This window comes from Cebus imitator, unplaced genomic scaffold (assembly GCF_001604975.1).
Source record: "Cebus imitator isolate Cc_AM_T3 unplaced genomic scaffold, Cebus_imitator-1.0 Scaffold359, whole genome shotgun sequence".
Taxonomy (NCBI): domain Eukaryota; kingdom Metazoa; phylum Chordata; class Mammalia; order Primates; family Cebidae; genus Cebus; species Cebus imitator.
In genome coordinates, this window is record NW_016107674.1 from 1,122,866 (window position 1) to 1,141,477 (window position 18,612).

The following is an 18,612-nucleotide window of genomic DNA, read 5'->3' on the forward strand; positions in this document are numbered from 1 at the left end:
GATTTTTTGTATTTTTAGTAGAGACGGGGTTTCACCATGTTGACCAGGATGGTCTCGATCTCTTGACCTTGTGATCCACCCGCCTCGGCCTCCCAAAGTGCTGGGATTACAGTCTTGAGCCACCGCGCCCGGCCTACATGTTTCTAATATAGCATTTATCATGCCATTTTGTATTGACTGCCCCTCCCAGCCATAAGCCTTTACGAAAGCCATATTTTTTTGACAGTCGAAACTGTAGCATCTAGTACCTAGTAGGAACTCAATAAATAGTTGGTGATCCAGTGACCAAAGTCTCTGCATATAGGCGCTTAGTTTAGAGTAAGAGATGGAAAAGAATATTAATAATTATGAAGTAGGATAGTAACTTAACTTTTTTTTGGCCAGGCAGAGATACAGATACAGATAGGATTGTATATTGTGATAGGCAGATTGTGATAGGCATCTGAGTGTGCTCATGCTAGGAGTAGTTTATCAGGGAGATAAAAAGCAGGGTGCCATTAATGCAAAGAGAGGAGAAATGAGACTAGGTGTGAAGGAATCTTGGAGTGCTGGGTGGAAAGAGTAGGCAGGAAGGCTTACTAGAGAAATGTAGGGACCGGGCGCGGTGGCTCACGCTTGTAATCCCAGCACTTTGGGAGGCCGAGGCAGGCGGATCACTTGAAGTCAGGAGTTCAAGACCAGCCTGACCAAAATGGAGAAACCCCGTCTCTATTAAAAAAAAAAAGAAAAGAAATATAGGTACATTAGGTGGCATTGTGTTCCAGTGGAGGTTGTTGATAATGACTTGCAATGGCATTACTGCACCAGCTTCTGTGACTTTTTTTCCTCCTTTCGATGATGCTATAGACAACAAATAAGATGGTTGGGTTGGGTCAGGCACAGATGGATTTTATTAAGGGAGCGTGAAAGAGGGACTCCTAAGAGCTGAGGTTGTGGATAAAGAGGAAAATGAATATAAGTAAAGGAGAGGTGAAGAAAGTTGTGGGGTCAGTGGACTGGAGGTTTAGTAAAGCTGAAGGATCATTTCAAGAAGGAATTTAATCAGGGCTATGGAGAGTCAGTGAATTCAGAGGACAGTCCATTAATTTAATGCAAGGTAGTGGATGGAAAGTCCCAAGAGGTAGAGGATACAGAGGTGTTTCCTGTTCACCGAGCATGAGATCCAGAGGATACATTTTTTGTTAATAAAAACATTTTAACGGGTAGAGCCAAACTGCCTGTGTTGGAATCCCATCTCTCTCATTTACTAGCTGTGTGACCTAGAGCAAGTTAGATAATCTTTCCGTGTCTCGGCTTCCCATCTGGAAAGTGGGGATAGAAATAATACCTATCTAGTAATGTTGTATTAAGGGTTAAATTAGTTATTAATGTCTGTAAAAGCACTTCAATAAATACCACCATATAGGAAGTTTATATAAGTACTTATTAAATAAAAATAGTGTTTTCACTATATATATTTAATATATAAGTCTTTTAAAAGTGTTAATGCCTAGCAACTATTTCCTTCCTCTCCCCCTCTATTTATTCCCATCATCTTATAATTAAACCTTTGCCATATGCTCATTTGCAGTAGTCCTTTGCACATTTTTCATTAGGCTTGTAAGTCTGTGCTAATCATCAGAAAAAGTATATTTTAAATATCTCTATTTTGTGAATTTTATTTTAGCTGTTAAACGTTTAATGAAAGAAGCAGCAGAATTGAAAGATCCAACAGATCATTACCATGCACAACCTTTAGAGGTTAGTTTCTGTCTCCATGTTCTTTATATGGATTTTAGTATTTTAACATTTAAAACAAATTCTGTAAAATTGCTTTTCATTGCTTTGAGTCATTACAGATGTTTGTAATGTAGTTTGACACTTTATTCACCATATTTCATGAATATTTCATTAGCCATTGCAAATCACTTTAGAAGAAACGGATTTGTGTTGTTTATAAAATGGGTCTCAGATACTAAGTTGAGGTTAGATCTTGAGTATGAGGGAGGGGAAGTGGAAAGAACCCCAGATACTTTACAGTAAAGTTTGGAAGCCCCTTGATGGGTCTTTGTAGCTACTCAAGTCTTTTTGTACAAACATCTTTACCTGTCTCAGTCTTTTCATCTGTAACAGGAGGGCATTTAAATATGCTCAAGCAGGTTTTCACGGTAACAGTGGGAATAAAAAATATAATAACTTATATGCAAGTATTTTGTAAACTGAAAAGTATGCGGTAACTGTAAGATGAAATTAAATATATTAATATTACTGATCATTTTGTAAATAAGCTTAGGCAACTATAACGGATAATTTTTAAAGATGTGTTAAAATAACCCAAACATAGTAATTATTTGATTATATGGTAATTATCACAATTTGCTATTCTTTCAAGGATTAATTTCCAATTTAAACCTGTAAGTTACTTATGAATATATAACAACACTAAGTTTTAATGTGTTTATTTAAAAAGATTTTAGCTCAGTGGACCATGAAAGCTACATTAAATAGCTTTTACTTATAAATTTAATTTATCATTTATATTCTTGAGACATCTTGTGCATTAGAAACTATCCTAGCAATAATATAAAACATTTAATTTTTCTTGCTTGGTACTATTTCTAATATTTAGATTGATAAAATGATCAAACTTTTTAAGGTTATTGATTCCTTGTGAATTATTGTTTTTGTTCAGGATAACCTTTTTGAATGGCACTTCACGGTTAGAGGGCCCCCAGACTCCGATTTTGATGGAGGAGTTTATCATGGGCGGATAGTACTGCCACCAGAGTATCCCATGAAACCACCAAGCATTATTCTCCTAACGGTAAGAATTCTGGATTTTTAGAATGCTCGTGGCTTAACTCTTCCTGGTAGCTGCAAAATAGTAAGCAAATCATTTTCATTAAGAAATAATATAACATTATTATAATTTTGCTTTTGGGGTGGAGGCCCTGGGACTACAATTTTTATCCTCCAAAATAATTCCTAGGAAGCTGATGCACTTAAGAAGTAAAAGTGATACAACTGAATGCATAAATATCATATCATGGGTGTTAGGATTTAATAAATTAATATATGCAAAGTGCTGGGCACACACATCTGGCACTTCATAATTACTCACTAAAGAGTAGCTAATGGGCTGGACATGGTGGCATATGCCTTTAATCCCAGCTCTTTGGGAGACTGAGGCGGGTGGATCACGAGGTCAGGAGTTCAAGACCAGCTTGGCCAAGATGGTGAAACCTCGTCTCTACTAAAACTACAAAAAAAATTAACTGGGCGTGGTGGTGGGTGCCTGTAATCTTATCTACTTGGGAGGGAGGTGGAGGTTACAGTGAGCTGAGGTCCCGCCACTGCACTCCAGCCTCTTTTCCTCAGTTTCCTCATCTTGACAATAAGAATCCATGATACCTACCTCATTGAGTTTATGTGGGATGAAAAGTATCAATATCTTATTGTATAGCTCTTAAAGCCTGACACAGAGTCCTCAGTAAGTATTAGCATCATTTCTATTTCTATCTCAGAATCTCTCTTTCCCTCCAACTTTACGTATCTTTTCTTCATGCAAAGGAAAACTTTTTTTAGAGAGACAGGGTCTCGCTCTGTTGCCCAGGTTGGAGTGCAGTGGCACAATCATAGCTCACTGTAGCCTTAAACTGCTCGACTCAAGCAGTCCTCCCACCTCAGCCTCCTGAGTATCTGGGACTATAGGCACATGCCACTGTACCAAGCTAATTACAAAGCTTTTTGATAGAGACATGGTCTCACTAGTCTTGAACTACTGACCTTAGGCAATTATCCCACCTCAGCCTCCCAAAGAGCTAGGATGACAGGAAATCACCATCATACCTAGCCAAGGAAAACTACTGATCTAATTCCTCTCTTAATTGCTAAGCTTTTCTTTCCTCATTTCTTTTAACTATGTTTAATTATCTCCTAACCTTGAAAAAAACAAAAACAAACACAAAAACTGTTTCCTGCATCTGTTATCATTTTAAGCTGTGCCTGTTTTTCTCTTTGGTAACCTCCAAGGCATCCTTCTTCTAGTTTAGCCTGCTGCAGGCCACCTTCCACACATAGTGCCCTGTTGAAACATGCTTACTACACCAGTCTCAGAAACCAGTTTGAGAAATCTCACTGCTTCTTCTCAGTCTTCATCCTCTTCTAAGTTAAACATCTGACCCACATGGAGTAGCAAATGGTGAAACAACAGGTATTCATCAATAAATACCAAATTAATGCTGCTTTTAACTCTATTTTGAATAATGGAGACAGCATTTGTTTAAGAGCCAGTAGACCTGGATTCTGACCATTGCTCTTTCCATTACACTATGGGTGATTACATAGTGTCTTTAAAATTCAGTTTTCTCATTGGTCAGAAGGAATGTTGTGTTTGGTAATTGTAATCATACCATAAAGTGTCTGACATAGAAGCTGCTTAACAAGTATTAGCTGATATTGAGAACTGTTAATGCTGGCAGTAGGGTTGGAGCAGGGTCCTGGAGACACTCTTCTATGTCAAGAGTCACTTATTTAGTTGCTAGATCATGGGGAGAGCTAAGTGGTCTTAGGGGAGGGAGGGGCTGGTACATGGTGAGAACGGGGGTGATGGAGGGCAGTGGTTAGCAGCAGCTCTTTGCCAACAAATATAGATATATTTCAATAGTTAGCCAATGGTATGGCTATACTAACCACACTGGCTGAGAATCAGCCCTGATTTTCAACATGACACTCTTTCTGTATTACTTCCTTTCTTTTGAAAAGTCTTCTCCAACTTTCATTCCACAAGTATTATTCATTCATTCATTCATCATTCCTCTGAAAATCATACTTCTCTCAAAGCCATTCTCCCCATGTCTTTCCTCACTAACATCCAGTTAGGGGATACTGAGTCTTGAGGTTTCATCCTAGCCTCTTGCATGTCTTCTCTTTTAGATTCTTTTTTTTTTTTTTTTCATTTTTCTTGAGATAGGGTCTTATTCTGTCACCCAGGCTGGAGTGCAATAGCATTATCACAGCTCACTGTGGCCTTGATGTCCCAGACTCAAATAATCCTCCCACCTCAGGCTCCTAAGTAGCTGAGACCGTAGTCATTTACTACCACGCTTGGCTAATTTTTTTTAATTTTTATTTTTCATAGAGACAGGGTTTCACTTTGTTGCCCAGGCTGTTCTCAAACTCCTGGCCTCAAGTGATCTTCCTGCCTTAGCCTCCCAAATTGCTGAGATTACAGGCATCAGTCTCTCCTCCCTTGCCCTCCCCTTTCCTCCCCTCCTGAGACAGGGTCTCACACGGTCACCCAGGCTGGAGTGTTGCAATACAGTCATAGTTCACTGTGGCCTTGAACTCCTGGGCTCAAGCAATCTTCCTGTCTTAGCTTCCCAAGTAGGTAGGACTAGAGGCACATGCCACCACTCTTGGCTAGTTTTCTTTCTTTTTTCTATTTTGTAGACAGTGTCTCACTGTGTTGCTCAGGCTGGTCTTGAATTCCTGGCCTCAAGTGATCCTCCCACCTCGGTCTCTCAGAGTGCTGGGATTATAGGCATGAGCCACTTCACTGGCCAGTAAAACTTTATGTGTTAATTATTTAGATTTCAGTTGTGCAATTCAGTTTCAAAAGGTGCTATATAAAACACCTTCTAAAAACAGCTTTTATTGTTCAGCATCCAACAAGTATTTTTGGAGTGTCTATAAGGACAAAAAATCTGTGCCCCATTAGAGGTTACATTTTAAAAAAATTTTTAAAGATAATCTCTAAAATTATTAGTTATATATAAATAATGTATTTTTACTTTAAAAGTATAAAACATTAAACACACGTATTTAATTTCCTAAATGCATTGTTCATTCCTCAGGCTAATGGACGATTTGAAGTAGGCAAGAAAATCTGTTTGAGCATCTCAGGACATCATCCTGAAACTTGGCAGCCTTCATGGAGTAGTAAGTGTTAATTTATAGTGAATATAAATCTTTTATAACTTCAGTCAATTCATAGTTATGAAGTATAATACTCTCTTTTTTTCTCTTTCCAGAATAAACCCAGTTGCTTTTACAAAGCAATTTAGATTGATGTTTACTTTTTTATTTCAGTAAGGACAGCATTATTAGCCATCATTGGGTTTATGCCAACAAAAGGAGAGGGAGCCATAGGTTCTCTAGATTACACTCCTGAGGAAAGAAGAGCACTTGCCAAAAAGTAAGTTTTGCATTTCATTCTTGTTGAGGCCTGAATGGTATTCAGGGTAATGGCTATTAGGAGGTAGGGCCTGCCTCTTACTATGTGACTTACTTTCTGAGTGAGTATGGCTACAGGATCTTATCTCAGTTTTGCTATTTTAGAAATTCAGCTATACTAATTTCCTTGGAGTGACCAGAATCTAAGTAATTGATTTAATGCTACCTAGTATGCATTTTTGTCTGTATAACCAAGATCAGACCTTCCCTTCAGAGTAGCCCCTGTTTGAGTAGTGCTGAGATCGAATTTTTGATGTTGATAATTTTTCTACTCTGGAGTCTGCTGCCTACCACCCTTCAGACATAGTATGTTAATTAAATTATGTCGTGTTTTACCCTAGCACACCCCAGAGTAGGCCCTCCTCAGATATTTGCTAAATCAAATAGTTAGATTTTAGCATCTGGAAGATTTGGTAGACTACTTGGTCTTATAAGCAACTTTTTTTTTTAAACCTTATTTCCAAACTCTGGGGATATACTTTGTTTGTACAACTCTTCATAGATTACACTATGTACTTTGAATACATAGTATTTGTTTTCATGCGATTTTCTGTGTTAGTTTTTTTTTATCCTGATGCTTTTATCCAGTTGATTTCATGGGCAAGGTAAAAAAAAAAAAAAAAGAACTGGAGTTCTTGTTCTTCTAGGCTTCTCACTGTATATATTCTAGATTTTCAGTCTATAATAGAAACCTTTTAAAAAATGATTTTGGGCTAGGCATGGTGGCTCACACTTATAATCTCAGCACTTTGGGAGGCCAAGGTAAGTGGATTACTTGAGTTCAGGAGTTCAAGACCAGCCTGGGTAACATGGCAAAAACCCATCTCTACAAAAAATACAAAAATTAGCTGGGCGTGGTGGCACGTACCTGTAGTTTCAGCTACTTGGAAGACTGAGGTGGAAGGATGGCTTGACCTGGGGAGGTTGAGGCTGCAGTGAGCCATGACCATGCCACTGCACTCAAGCCTGGGTGACAAGTTGAGACCCTATCTCAAAAAAAACCAAACAAACATTTTGCATTCAACCATGGTAGCGTGCTACCATTGTGGATAAACTAATAGATTCAGAATAAACACTCTACTTAAGTTTCGTCTGACTCAGTTAAAAGTGAATACATTTTGAAGCAAATAATTTGTATATAACCACATCTCAAAGGTGTGTGGACAACAGTACCACTTTTGGTAAAACAAAAAATACTCATCAATAAATACTAAATTAGGCTGGGCAGAGTGGCTTATGTTTGTAATCCCAGCACTTTGGGAAGCCGAGGCAGAAGGATCTCTTGAGCCCAGGAGTTCCAGACCAGTTTGTGTAACATAGGGAGACACTGTCTCTACAAAAAAAAATACAAAAAAAAAAAAAAAAGAAAGAAAAAAAAAAAATCTAGCTACTTGGGAGGCTGAAGTGGGAAGAACATTGGGGTCTGGGAGGTTGAAGCTGCAGTGAGCCATGATTGCACCACTGCACTCCAGCCTGGGCGACAGAACAAGGAGACCCTGTCTAAAAAAAAAACCAAAACACTAAATTATGCTGCTTTTACATATATTTTGTTTATATGATGTTACTTCATAATTTTAACTAGCATGTTCTTCAAGACCTGAAGTTTTTGAAGTACTAGAAGTACTATGAAAAACAATTTTTTAAAAAGGAGTTCAATAGTGTAACAATATATACTTCTATATATGTGTATTTACTTTCAGTCATTCATATCCTCATAGGACTATTGTAAACTTCAAGGAAGTTTTGGCTATATCTGGAATACAAAGGGAAAAATAGAAAAACAAATACATTTTAGGAAATAGTCTAGTTAACAGACATATCTTGAGTCTCTACTTAATAATCAGTAATAAATTAAGTCTTTGGATTTTCTGCAAGTTTTCCCAAGTCTTTCAAGTCATACTGCGATTTGTGAGGTTTTTATTTTCTAGAAATATCTGTAAATTCTATGTTTAATTGGCTTCTTTACTACTTTATATATGTTTCTGCTATCAGGTAAGTTGATCTTGTTAAAAGACTTTTTTCACAGGCTTAAAAGAGGTTTGTTTTATGTGATCTCAAGGATAGTATAATAGACAAATTTTTTATTGTATAGATGTAGAGCTGGGGGGGGTGGGGGCAAAAAAAAAGATGTGAAGCTTATTTTTCTTTTTTTGCTTTTTTCTTTCTTTTGGGGGGGGGGATGGGAAACGGAGTCTCATTCTGTTGCCCAGGCTGGAGTACAGTGATGCAATCTCAGCTCACTGCAAACTCTGCCTCCTGGATTCAAGCGATTCTCCTGCCTCAGCCTCCTGAGTAGCTGGGATTATAGGCGCCTGCCACTATGCCCAGCTATTTTTGTATTTTTAGCAGAGATGGGGTTTTGCCATGTTGGCCAGGCTGGTCTTGAACTCCTAACCTCGTGATTCATCGGCTTCAGCCTCCCAGAGTGCTCAGATTACAGACATGAGCCACTGTACCTGGCTGCTTATTTTTCTTTAGATAGTTTATTGGAAAAATAGAATCTGAGCCCTGGATTTTTTTTAAAGCCAACCTAACATTTACTTGTCTCAGGACTATAATTATTGCATTAATTGTCTAATTCATAGCATGTGGATAAATGTGATATGGAATTTTCCAGTGTTCCTTTCTTTTCGTTTTGATGATTCAGCATTTGAGTGTCTCAATAAGAGGAATTAAACATCTAACTATTTGATTCATTTTCACTTAAAAAATTGTTTTCTACCAGATCACAAGATTTCTGTTGTGAAGGATGTGGCTCTGCCATGAAGGATGTCCTGTTGCCTTTAAAATCTGGAAGCGATTCAAGCCAAGCTGACCAAGAAGCCAAAGAACTGGCGAGGCAAATCAGTTTTAAGGTACTATAAGTCCTTAAATAAATTCTAATCTTGTAGCCCTTTTGTTTACTGCTAGATTCTGCATAGAAGGGAAAGCAATGCAGTTCTTTTGCAATATAAAGTTTTGTAAATGTTTTTCTTTTTTCATATTTTAATTTTAATTTTTTATTTTTAATTTCTGTGGTTACATAGTAGGTATATATATGTATAGGTTACATGAAATGTTTTAATACTGGCACAGTTTTTTTCTTATTACAAAATTCATAACTACATTCACAAAAGCTTTATAGCATAGTGAGTGGTTGAAACTTGAACTCTGGTATACAATGCCAGAGTTCAAATCCCAGCTCTGTTGCTTATTAGTGGTATGATGTCAGACATATTAACCACTTTGCACTTTTTTCTTATCTACAAATAATAATGGTACCTATATTATAGGATTGTTGTGAGGACTGAATTAATATATGTAATATACGAGTTGCATTCAGAATTGTCCCTGGTGCTTAATAAATTCTACCTATTATTATAGAGAATATAGATAAGCAATAAGAAGAAAATGACATTCATAATCACATCCTCAAGAAATAGCTACTGTTAATATTTTGGCATACCTCCCATATACCCCTTTTTTCTGTATATGTTTTACTTGAACATAGGATTATATAGTAGTATTAAATATTTAATTATTTAAAGTATTAGCCGGGCGCAGTGGCTCATGACTGTAATCCCAGCACTTTGAGGGGGCCAAGGAGGGCAGATCATGAGGTCAGGAGATCGAGACCATCCTGGCTAACATGGTGAAACCCCGCCTCTACTAAAAATACAAAAAATTAGCTGGACGTGGTGGCGGGCACCTGTAATCCCAGCTACGCGAGAGGCTGAGGCAGGAGAATAGCTTGAACTGGGAGGCGGAGGTTGTAGTGAGCTGAGATTGGGCTACTGCACTCCAGCCTGGGGGACAGAGCGAGACTCCATCTCAAAAAAATATGTACAAATAAATAAAAAATAAAGTATTAAGCATTTAATCCTTCTGGAATTTGATCACCTTCACGAAAAGAAATGTCAGCCTGCATTAAGCAACATGGCTCTCTCTCCTCCCTCTCCACTTCTCTGTGGACTATCTTTCCAGGTCCAATGCCCTTCTCTTTTATTGTAGTGCCTGGAAGAGGAGTTGCTCAGAACCTGCTGGTTACTTTCTTCCTTCTGAGGATTCTTATTACATTAAAATTGCTTCTGAAAAATCTCAGGACCAAATGCATTTTGTACGTCAGAATTTTTCAAACTTAAGAAAAGATCTTACATATACCATACATTAACCTGCAGTGATATCTGGGGCAGTACCTCGTAATCAAATCCATTAGGATTTCCTCAGCAAACCCTTGAATATTATATTAATGTGGGATTTGTTTTTACATTAATGTGGGATAAAGACTATTCATAGCCTCACATCAGCTCATGTCAGGCTTTGCCTAAAAATTACCAAAAAAACCTTGAGTTTTGAGAGGGTTTTAGCATTGTGGATTGTGAACCATGGGTGTTAGTTTGATTCCTCATCAAATAATGTCTTCTCGAGAACAGGTGTTGTTCATGCTTCTTCCTATGAAACCTAGTACAGTGTTGGACAAAAGAGTGCTCAGTGCTTAACTGCCTGATAATAGATATTAAACTAGCAATTAAAATAAATCCAATAGATGGGATTTGGCGGGTTGCAAATTATTCTGTATATTCCCTGTTGTAACGCTGCTCCTGGGTCTATCTTGTTTATAGGCAGAAGTCAATTCATCTGGAAAGACTATCACTGAGTCAGACTTAAACCACTCTTTTTCACTAACTGATTTACAAGATGATATACCTACAACATTCCAGGGTGCTACGGCCAGTACATCGGTATGGCTCTTATCTTTTAATATATATGTATGTCTCTATCATTATCATTGTTTGGAATAGGAGAAGATCCTAGATTAAATATCTGAAAAAATTTGGTTCTCTTAACAACTGGATTCTAACAGTCCCTCTAATTAATCATATTATGTTGAGCAAGTTGTTCATGTTTTCTGGCCACACTTTTCTTTTTTGTTAAATGGGGCTGGATTTAATTTTTGTCTTGTCCCTCCAGAATTCCATGATTCTCTGAAAAGTTAATTTTAATATAGTGTTAGACTCTGAATAAAACAAAATATCCATATGTTAGCCACTTTCTAAATAGACACTATTTTTGGCAGGATTGTTCAGCAGCATTAAGGGACTGACTTAATAAAGTCCTAGAGCCAAAAATTTGCCTTAGACTTGCTCTGTCCAACACATGCAGCCACCAGCCACATGCAGCTATCTACATTTAAATTTAAATTAGTCAAAATCAAATAAAATTTAAAATTCAGTTCCTCAGTCACACTAGCCACATTTCAAGTGCCTCATAGACACATGTGGTTAATGGGTACCATATTGGACAGTGTAGATATAAATATTACTATCATCACAAAGTTCTGTTGGACAGGGCTACCTCATATATAGTAAGTGTCCAATAAATAATTGTTGAATGAAAGAATGAATGCTATGGGTGTTGTTAGTGTACCCTGACCTATTGTCTAAGAAATTGGTTGGCCTAGGTGATCAGAGAGACTGATTTAAAAAATATGACTGGATTGGTGCCAAAGAATTAGGATTATGGGGGAAAAATGATTTTCCTTCCTATATATAAAAGATGAACTGTCTTTTGAGGTCTTTTCTAACAGATTGTTCGGGTAAGTAATCACATCCTTTTTGTTGTTGATTCCTCAGTTTATTGAGGACTTTAAAGGGTGAAGGAAAATTGAAATAGAAGTTGGGCAGATGTATATTTGCCCTTTACCCAGCAATAACTTATTCAATAGTCTTGAGTAAGTCTTTACTATTCAGAGAGTGAGCTGGGCAGGGAAAAGTTGGTTGAAGAAGAATAAAGGAGAGGGTGGTACTATAGGGGACTGAAGATGGAGGTCCAAGAAAAAAGCATGTGGGGATCAGTGTAATCATTTCTGTGTGATCCCAGGGTAATTTATGAATTGCAGAGGAAAATAATGAATTAACTTTAAAGTCAGTATGTTTTAGTTTAAAATGCTAAAAAAGCTTTCTAATTACTTTCTATTTCATAGTTTTCTTAAGGAAGGTGGTAATCTTTTTTCACCTTTTAGGACAGCCTCCTGTTTGTGATGTATTTAAATCCTTTGTATATTTTAAATCTATGTTAAGTCCCCCTTGTTACATATTCCAGTTATACTTATTCCAGTTGTAATTTACTTTGTAATTATTTATTGTCTATCTCTCTTCCCAGAATGTAAGTTCCTTGAAGGGCAGGGGTCTCTTTCAACTTCTCCACTGTCTCCCCAGTGCCTGGCTTAGTGCCTTCTATTTAGTAGATTGTCAGTGTTTATTTGTTGATTGAATGAATGAATCTTAGGTTTGACACTTTTAAAAAATGCTAGAAATATAATTAAATAAATCAAGAAGTAAATTAGAGTGTACAAACAATGATGTTATTATAGTAGTATTTCTTGTTTTGATTTTAATCAACATAAAACTTAGAATTCTTATTCATAGATACAGGTCATTAATTGAGACCATTTTTGGTTAAAATACCAACAAGCAATATGTTGTCTACAATTGCAAGTTAAGCTTTTAATTATATTTACATATAAACTATCTCAGAGTATGATTATGTAATTTTACCACTGTGAAAGTAACTGAAACCAGTTTGGCTAAGGGTAGTTTCTTTACATTAAGTATAATATAAATTCATTGAGATGTTATACATCAAATCCCAGATAAGCTATGATGTTTTTGTTGTTGTTAGCCTTGAGGAGGAGGAAGAGATTGTTAAAACTCTAAACACAGCTGATAACATCAGGCCATCTGCTGATTTTTGTTGCAGATATTTTAGCATCAAAAAGCAATGGGAAATGCAGAAGTGGGAAAAACACTAATGGCAGTTTGTTCTTGTAATCTATCAGATTTTCCCCTTTTCCCAGGGGTCAAGGTTCTGAATAAGCCATTTCATTTTATATTAAAAAGCAAAACTCCCTCACACGTGCTGGTTATCCTAGGTTATTATAGAAAAATTTATATACATATATATATAAATCACTAGGTACTTAACTAAGAATGTGATTTATTTTTAAGAAACAGAGTCTTGCTCTGTTGCTCAGGCTGGAGTGCTGGTGTGTGATCATAGCTCACAGCAGCCTCAACCTCCTCAGCTCAAGTGATCCTCTTTGCCTCAGCTTCTCAAGTAGCTAGGACCACAGATGGGCACAACCACACCTAAGTTTTAAAATTTTTTTGTAGAGATAGTGTCTCGCTGTGTTGGCCAGGCCGGTCTCAAACACCTGGGCTCAAGCAGTCCTCCTGCCTCAGCCTCCCAAAGGGCTGTATGATTGTTTGAAATAGGAAACATTTTAGAATTTTATTAAAGTACTAAATTTTTAGTCAGTGTTATAACATCCACAAGGCATCTGAGGCTGGGTACAGTGGCTCACACCTATAATCCCAGCACTTTGGGAGGCCAAGGCAGGAGGATCGCTTGATCCCAGGAGTCCAAGACCAGCCTGGGCAATCTGCAAGATCCCATCCCTAAAAATATAATGATAAAAAGAAAATAGAGACAAAAGGCATCTGAAACATAGGAACCTAATTAAAACATTATATGTATATCAATATTTTCAGTAAGTGTATGTGTTAAAATATCATCTAGAGTCAATGTTTTAAGGGATTGTTTTTCTAAATATATCAATAAAACTAATAAAAGGCCAGAAAGCTGTCCAGAGTTACGACTCTTTTTTTTTTAATCTAAATTTAGATGCCTCCGAAAGGATACATTATTAGTAACTATCATTCTTGGTAGGATACATTATTAGTAACTGTCATTTTTGGTAGTGTTGCCTTTAGTCATATGTTGTACTCTGAGATTCTATGTATTCTTGAATAGATAACAAGCATTTATACAAATCTTCTTTGCCAGTTTCAAACAAAATTTCTTAAAATTTCCTAGTATGGAGTCCAGAATTCCTCGGCAGCATCCTTTCAACAGCCTACCCAGCCTGTAGCTAAGAATACTTCCATGAGCCCTCGACAGCGCCGGGCCCAGCAGCAGAGTCAGAGAAGGTCATCCACTTCACAAGATGTAATCCAGGGCCACCAGCCAAGAGACAACCACACTGATCATGGTGGATCAGCTGTACTGATTGTCATCCTGACTTTGGCATTGGCCGCTCTTATATTCCGACGAATATATCTGGCCAATGAATACATATTTGACTTTGAGTTATAATATTGTTTTGTGACTTAAGAGCTGTGACTCAACTGCTTCATTAAACATTCTGCATTGGGTATAATCTAAGAATTGTTTACAAAAAGATTATTTTGTATTTACCCTTCATTCCTTTTTTGATCCTTATAAGTTTAGTATAAATATATCTAGACATTCAGACTATGTCTAGCAGTTATATCCTGCTTAGTGTAAGAGACCGGAAGTCAAAGTTCCTTGTCTCACTATTTGATCTGCTTTGCAGGGAAATAACTTGTTTTTTCTCATGCTTCACCTTCTTTTTATGTAAATTTATAATACTTCTTTACTGTATTGCCCTTTGAAATTTTTGGATAAAAGATGATGTTTTAAGTTCCAGTGATTATTACTAGTTACTCAATACCATTTATTGAGTACTCTGTTTCTACGTATGTAGAATGTATAGGGATAAAACAGTTGAAAAGGGAAAGCAAAACTCAAGTAGTTCCTTTAAAAAAGTCATTCATAGGAGATTTACTGGGATTGCTCATTCTGTGACTTTGTGTCTAAACATTCTTCAGTGAAAAAACTTTATTTCAGTCAAACATTTATGAGGAAATGAGATCACATCTTTGTCACTGGATGTTACTTGAAGAGGGAGTACTTTGTAACCACTTTGATATGCTGTGATCACCACCCGCTGTCCCCTGCTGCCATACTCACACAAATTTAAAAAGAAGTAAAACAGTCTTCCATAGATTTTTGTTTTAAGGAAGAAATGGTCCAAGCTAGGAGACTGCTTTATTTTCTTCCCAGAAGTTAAATGGGGAGATCTTAAGATTTGAATGTTTGCTCTGCTTTGAAATGTATGTATTTTGAGATGTATTATATGCCTAGCTTTATAATCACTATAAATTTTAATTCCAGGAATATGCATAATATTGAAATATTTCATGTATTATTTTAATTGAAAACCTCAGGGCCCAGGTAACAGTGATAGAAGTTAGAAAAAACATTTACTTAGAATTGTCCACCTAGTCAGAGCCCAAGAAAGAATTTTCAGTGGAAAAATCAATATATAACTTAGTGCTAGCTAGCTCCACAGACTCTAATAGATAATATTCTCATCATCATGCCTGGTGAGACCATATAATCACAGAAAAACGTTGCCTTCAGCAATGTTCAGTTTGTAGCACTGAAGGCACTCTTAAGGGTGTTGTTAATGAAGATTTAATTTTTAAATATAGGTAGTACCAAGCTTTCAAATAGGTTATGCTCCAAAGGGGTGTTTGTAAGTTAATTTTTTTACAAGTCAAACAATGTTGGAAATTGTGTTTAGGTTCTATATCAGTCCACAAAAGTTAGCTCATATGTGTATATCTTGGATAGGGGAGGGTATTCATAAAGTCCTTATGTTGTTTTAACCAACTGAAATTATGGATAACAGAAATAATTTGTAAAATCATTTTAAAGGCAGATTTAATTTTTACTCCTGTTTATGGAACGTTGGTTCTATTAAAACTGTCAGATACAATTTCTGTTTTCATCTGAGAGCCAGTTTTGTTTTATTTCTACATCTAAAATAAGAACATATTGTATACTATTATATAATACAGAATTGTCTTAAAGTTTAATAAATTAGCATTTTAAAGTTGTTTACAGATTGTTTTTTATATCTGTAGCTGAAATTAATAAAGTCTAAAAAGCTCAAGGACTTTATGAAGATCTCATGTGAGGAAAATCATAGGTTACCATTTTATAAATTTATTGCCATGATAAAATACATTCTAAAGTCTTGACGTGAAACATACTAGAAACATTGGTTCAGTGCTCAGTGGTCTCCTAGCAAGAAGTCACTGACCCAGCTGGGAAAACCAGGTAGTGTCATATGAGAAGAAAGAAATCCCCACCACTTCAACCTCTGCTGAGATTAATTGTGTGCTAGGAACAGTCTTCCTTCCATTACCCCTCAGTCAAACCTGAGCCAGCCTCTGGATCAATGTGATCTTGTTGCATGTTTCCATGGGGTGTACCTATACTTTAAGCCAATCCTGCTGCATTCACTGCTAAGTTAAAAAAAACAAAAAAACAAAAAAACAAAGCCAAGAAGATTTTGCATTGCGCAGATCCTTCTCTATCTGACTTGCATCTCTTCCCTCACCTGTCAACTAGCCACCTGCTTGTTTGTGTTGGGATATTTTTTAGCACCTGATGCACCATCTGAAGGTGGCACCATTTTCTTCTTCCCTTTCACCTCACATAAGCTCCCTAAAAATCCTTAAATTGTCAATCTGACCCCCCAATGTGAGGTTAATGAGCAAAATCGGTCTTTGGAGCCCTTCTTGTCCAAGCCCCACTGAAAAGTCTCTAGAAAACTATTATTTTTAAAGTTCTACTTTAACTCCTTAATTCCAGTATAAGGCCAAAACTTATGTATATATATTCTGGCAAGTAAAGACTGAGGACTTCTCCTTACTTTAATCCTCAGATGTAGATAACTCATGACTTTTTCTTTGACCAACATAGCATATGATGAGATATCAAAGTAATTAAAATAGCATGCTTATTGAAAAAATAAATAATCTATTTCACTTATAACTTTAAGCCAATGAACTTTTCAAAATTTATGTAATATGGGGCTTTTATGTAGCACTTTACATTTTCATGCTGCTTATTTTATTCTGAAATAAATGAATTTCAAGATTCTCAACCTTTTTTTAAATTTCAATAATTGTTATTTTGACTATGGAAATACAAAGTTTCCTATTTCAGGAGAATTAGAACTCTGTCATTTCTGGCTGTGAATAAACTTTCTGGTCTCTTGAGACCACCCGTTTTTATAGATCAGAATCAGAAAACAAACATTTGGACTCATAAACAAGTCACATTTGGACTCATTTGAACAAAAACCTAGGCTGAAATACTGAAAGCCTGTGTTTTCTTAATTGCAGTATATGTAAGGTTAATGCATCTAGTAAACCTGACTAACAAAGACTAATATGCACATTAACAGATGTACTTTTAAAGGTTTTATGGGAGGCTCTGCATTGCTCAAAAGCTATTGGGAACATCTTTTGAACAGTTGCCTTCAGAAGTAGTTTGAGCTGCTCAATAAAACCAGTGACTTTATTCATACCTTGTTTTTGACCAAAGGTTGTATTCTTTACGTCATTCAGTCTTGTCTCTCATCCATTCTACCTCCTGGAATGTTTCTCTCACATCTTTCCACTTCCCTAACTAGGCACTACCCTATTTAGATATTAACTCCTCTGAATTGGTGCAATAACCTCCTAACAGGTCTCTAGCCTCACCCCATTCCTTACATTGCAGCCAGAGTCTTCGATATACAGACCTGACCCCTTCTCTCCTATTGGCTCTTAGATAGGGCCAGACCCTTAACATAAAGCACAATGCTGTGTGTGACTCGAGTTCCGCCTAGGTTTCTGGCATAATCAGACCTCAGCAAATGTCTCTGGGGCCTTCCCACAGCTCTGATCTTGATCTACTGGGGCTATACCCTGCCCTGAGAAAAATGAGCAAATAAAGCAATATTATCCACTACCTCATACCATATAGAAAGTTAATTCAAAATGGATCAAAGGTCTAAATGTAAGAGTTAAAACTCTAAGATTATTGGAAACATGCTAAACATGTGACGAAGGAATATGCAGTGGTTTCTTAAATATGACATCAAAAGCACAAGCAGGTCTGGCATGGTGGATCACGCCTATAATCAGCATTTTGGAAGGTGAAGGTGGGAGGATCACTTGAGGCTGGGAGTTTGAAACCAGCTTGGGCAACATAACAAGACTCTGTCTCTACAAAAATTTTTTTAAAAAAATTAGCCTGTAGCCCTAGCCATGCAGGAGATAGAGGTGGTAGGATTGCCTGAACCCAGGAGTTCGAGGTTACAGCAAGCTATGATAGCCCCATTGCACTCCAGCACTCTAGCCTGGGCCACAGAGCAAGATCCTGTCTTTCAAAACAAAGCAAAACAGAACAACCCACAAGCAACCAAAAGAAAAATTATATTTCATCAAAATAAAAAACTCTTGCATCTCAACACCATTAAGAAAGTGAAAAGACAACACAGAATGGGAGAAAATATTTGCAGATCACATATCTGATAAGGGACTTGCATCTGAAATATCTAAAGAATTGCAATTCAGTAATAAAAAGGAAATAACCTGATTTTAAAATGGCAAACAATTTGAATAGACATTTCTACAAAGAAGATACACAAATGTCAACTAAGCATGTGAACAGCATCCTTAGTCACTAGGGAAATGCACATCAAAACCACAGTAATCC

General features: G+C 36.8%; 1 protein-coding gene across 2 annotated transcripts in view; it reads left to right on the forward strand.

Moving 5' to 3' along the window:
- UBE2J1 (ubiquitin conjugating enzyme E2 J1) overlaps positions 1-17,436 on the forward strand; it is a 25,040-nt gene extending 7,604 nt beyond the window's left edge. Inside the window, exons 2-8 of one of the 2 annotated variants that reach the window (XM_017506803.2) lie at positions 1,667-1,740; positions 2,672-2,803; positions 5,835-5,919; positions 6,070-6,175; positions 8,939-9,068; positions 10,815-10,934; positions 14,068-17,436. In XM_017506803.2, the coding sequence (XP_017362292.1) occupies positions 1,667-1,740; positions 2,672-2,803; positions 5,835-5,919; positions 6,070-6,175; positions 8,939-9,068; positions 10,815-10,934; positions 14,068-14,346 (926 nt within the window). In that variant the 3' untranslated portion in view covers positions 14,347-17,436. The remainder of the gene's footprint in view (positions 1-1,666; positions 1,741-2,671; positions 2,804-5,834; positions 5,920-6,069; positions 6,176-8,938; positions 9,069-10,814; positions 10,935-14,067) is intronic. The other variant, XM_037730801.1, reaches the window with a different exon arrangement.
- The last annotated feature ends 1,176 nt before the right edge of the window (positions 17,437-18,612 follow it).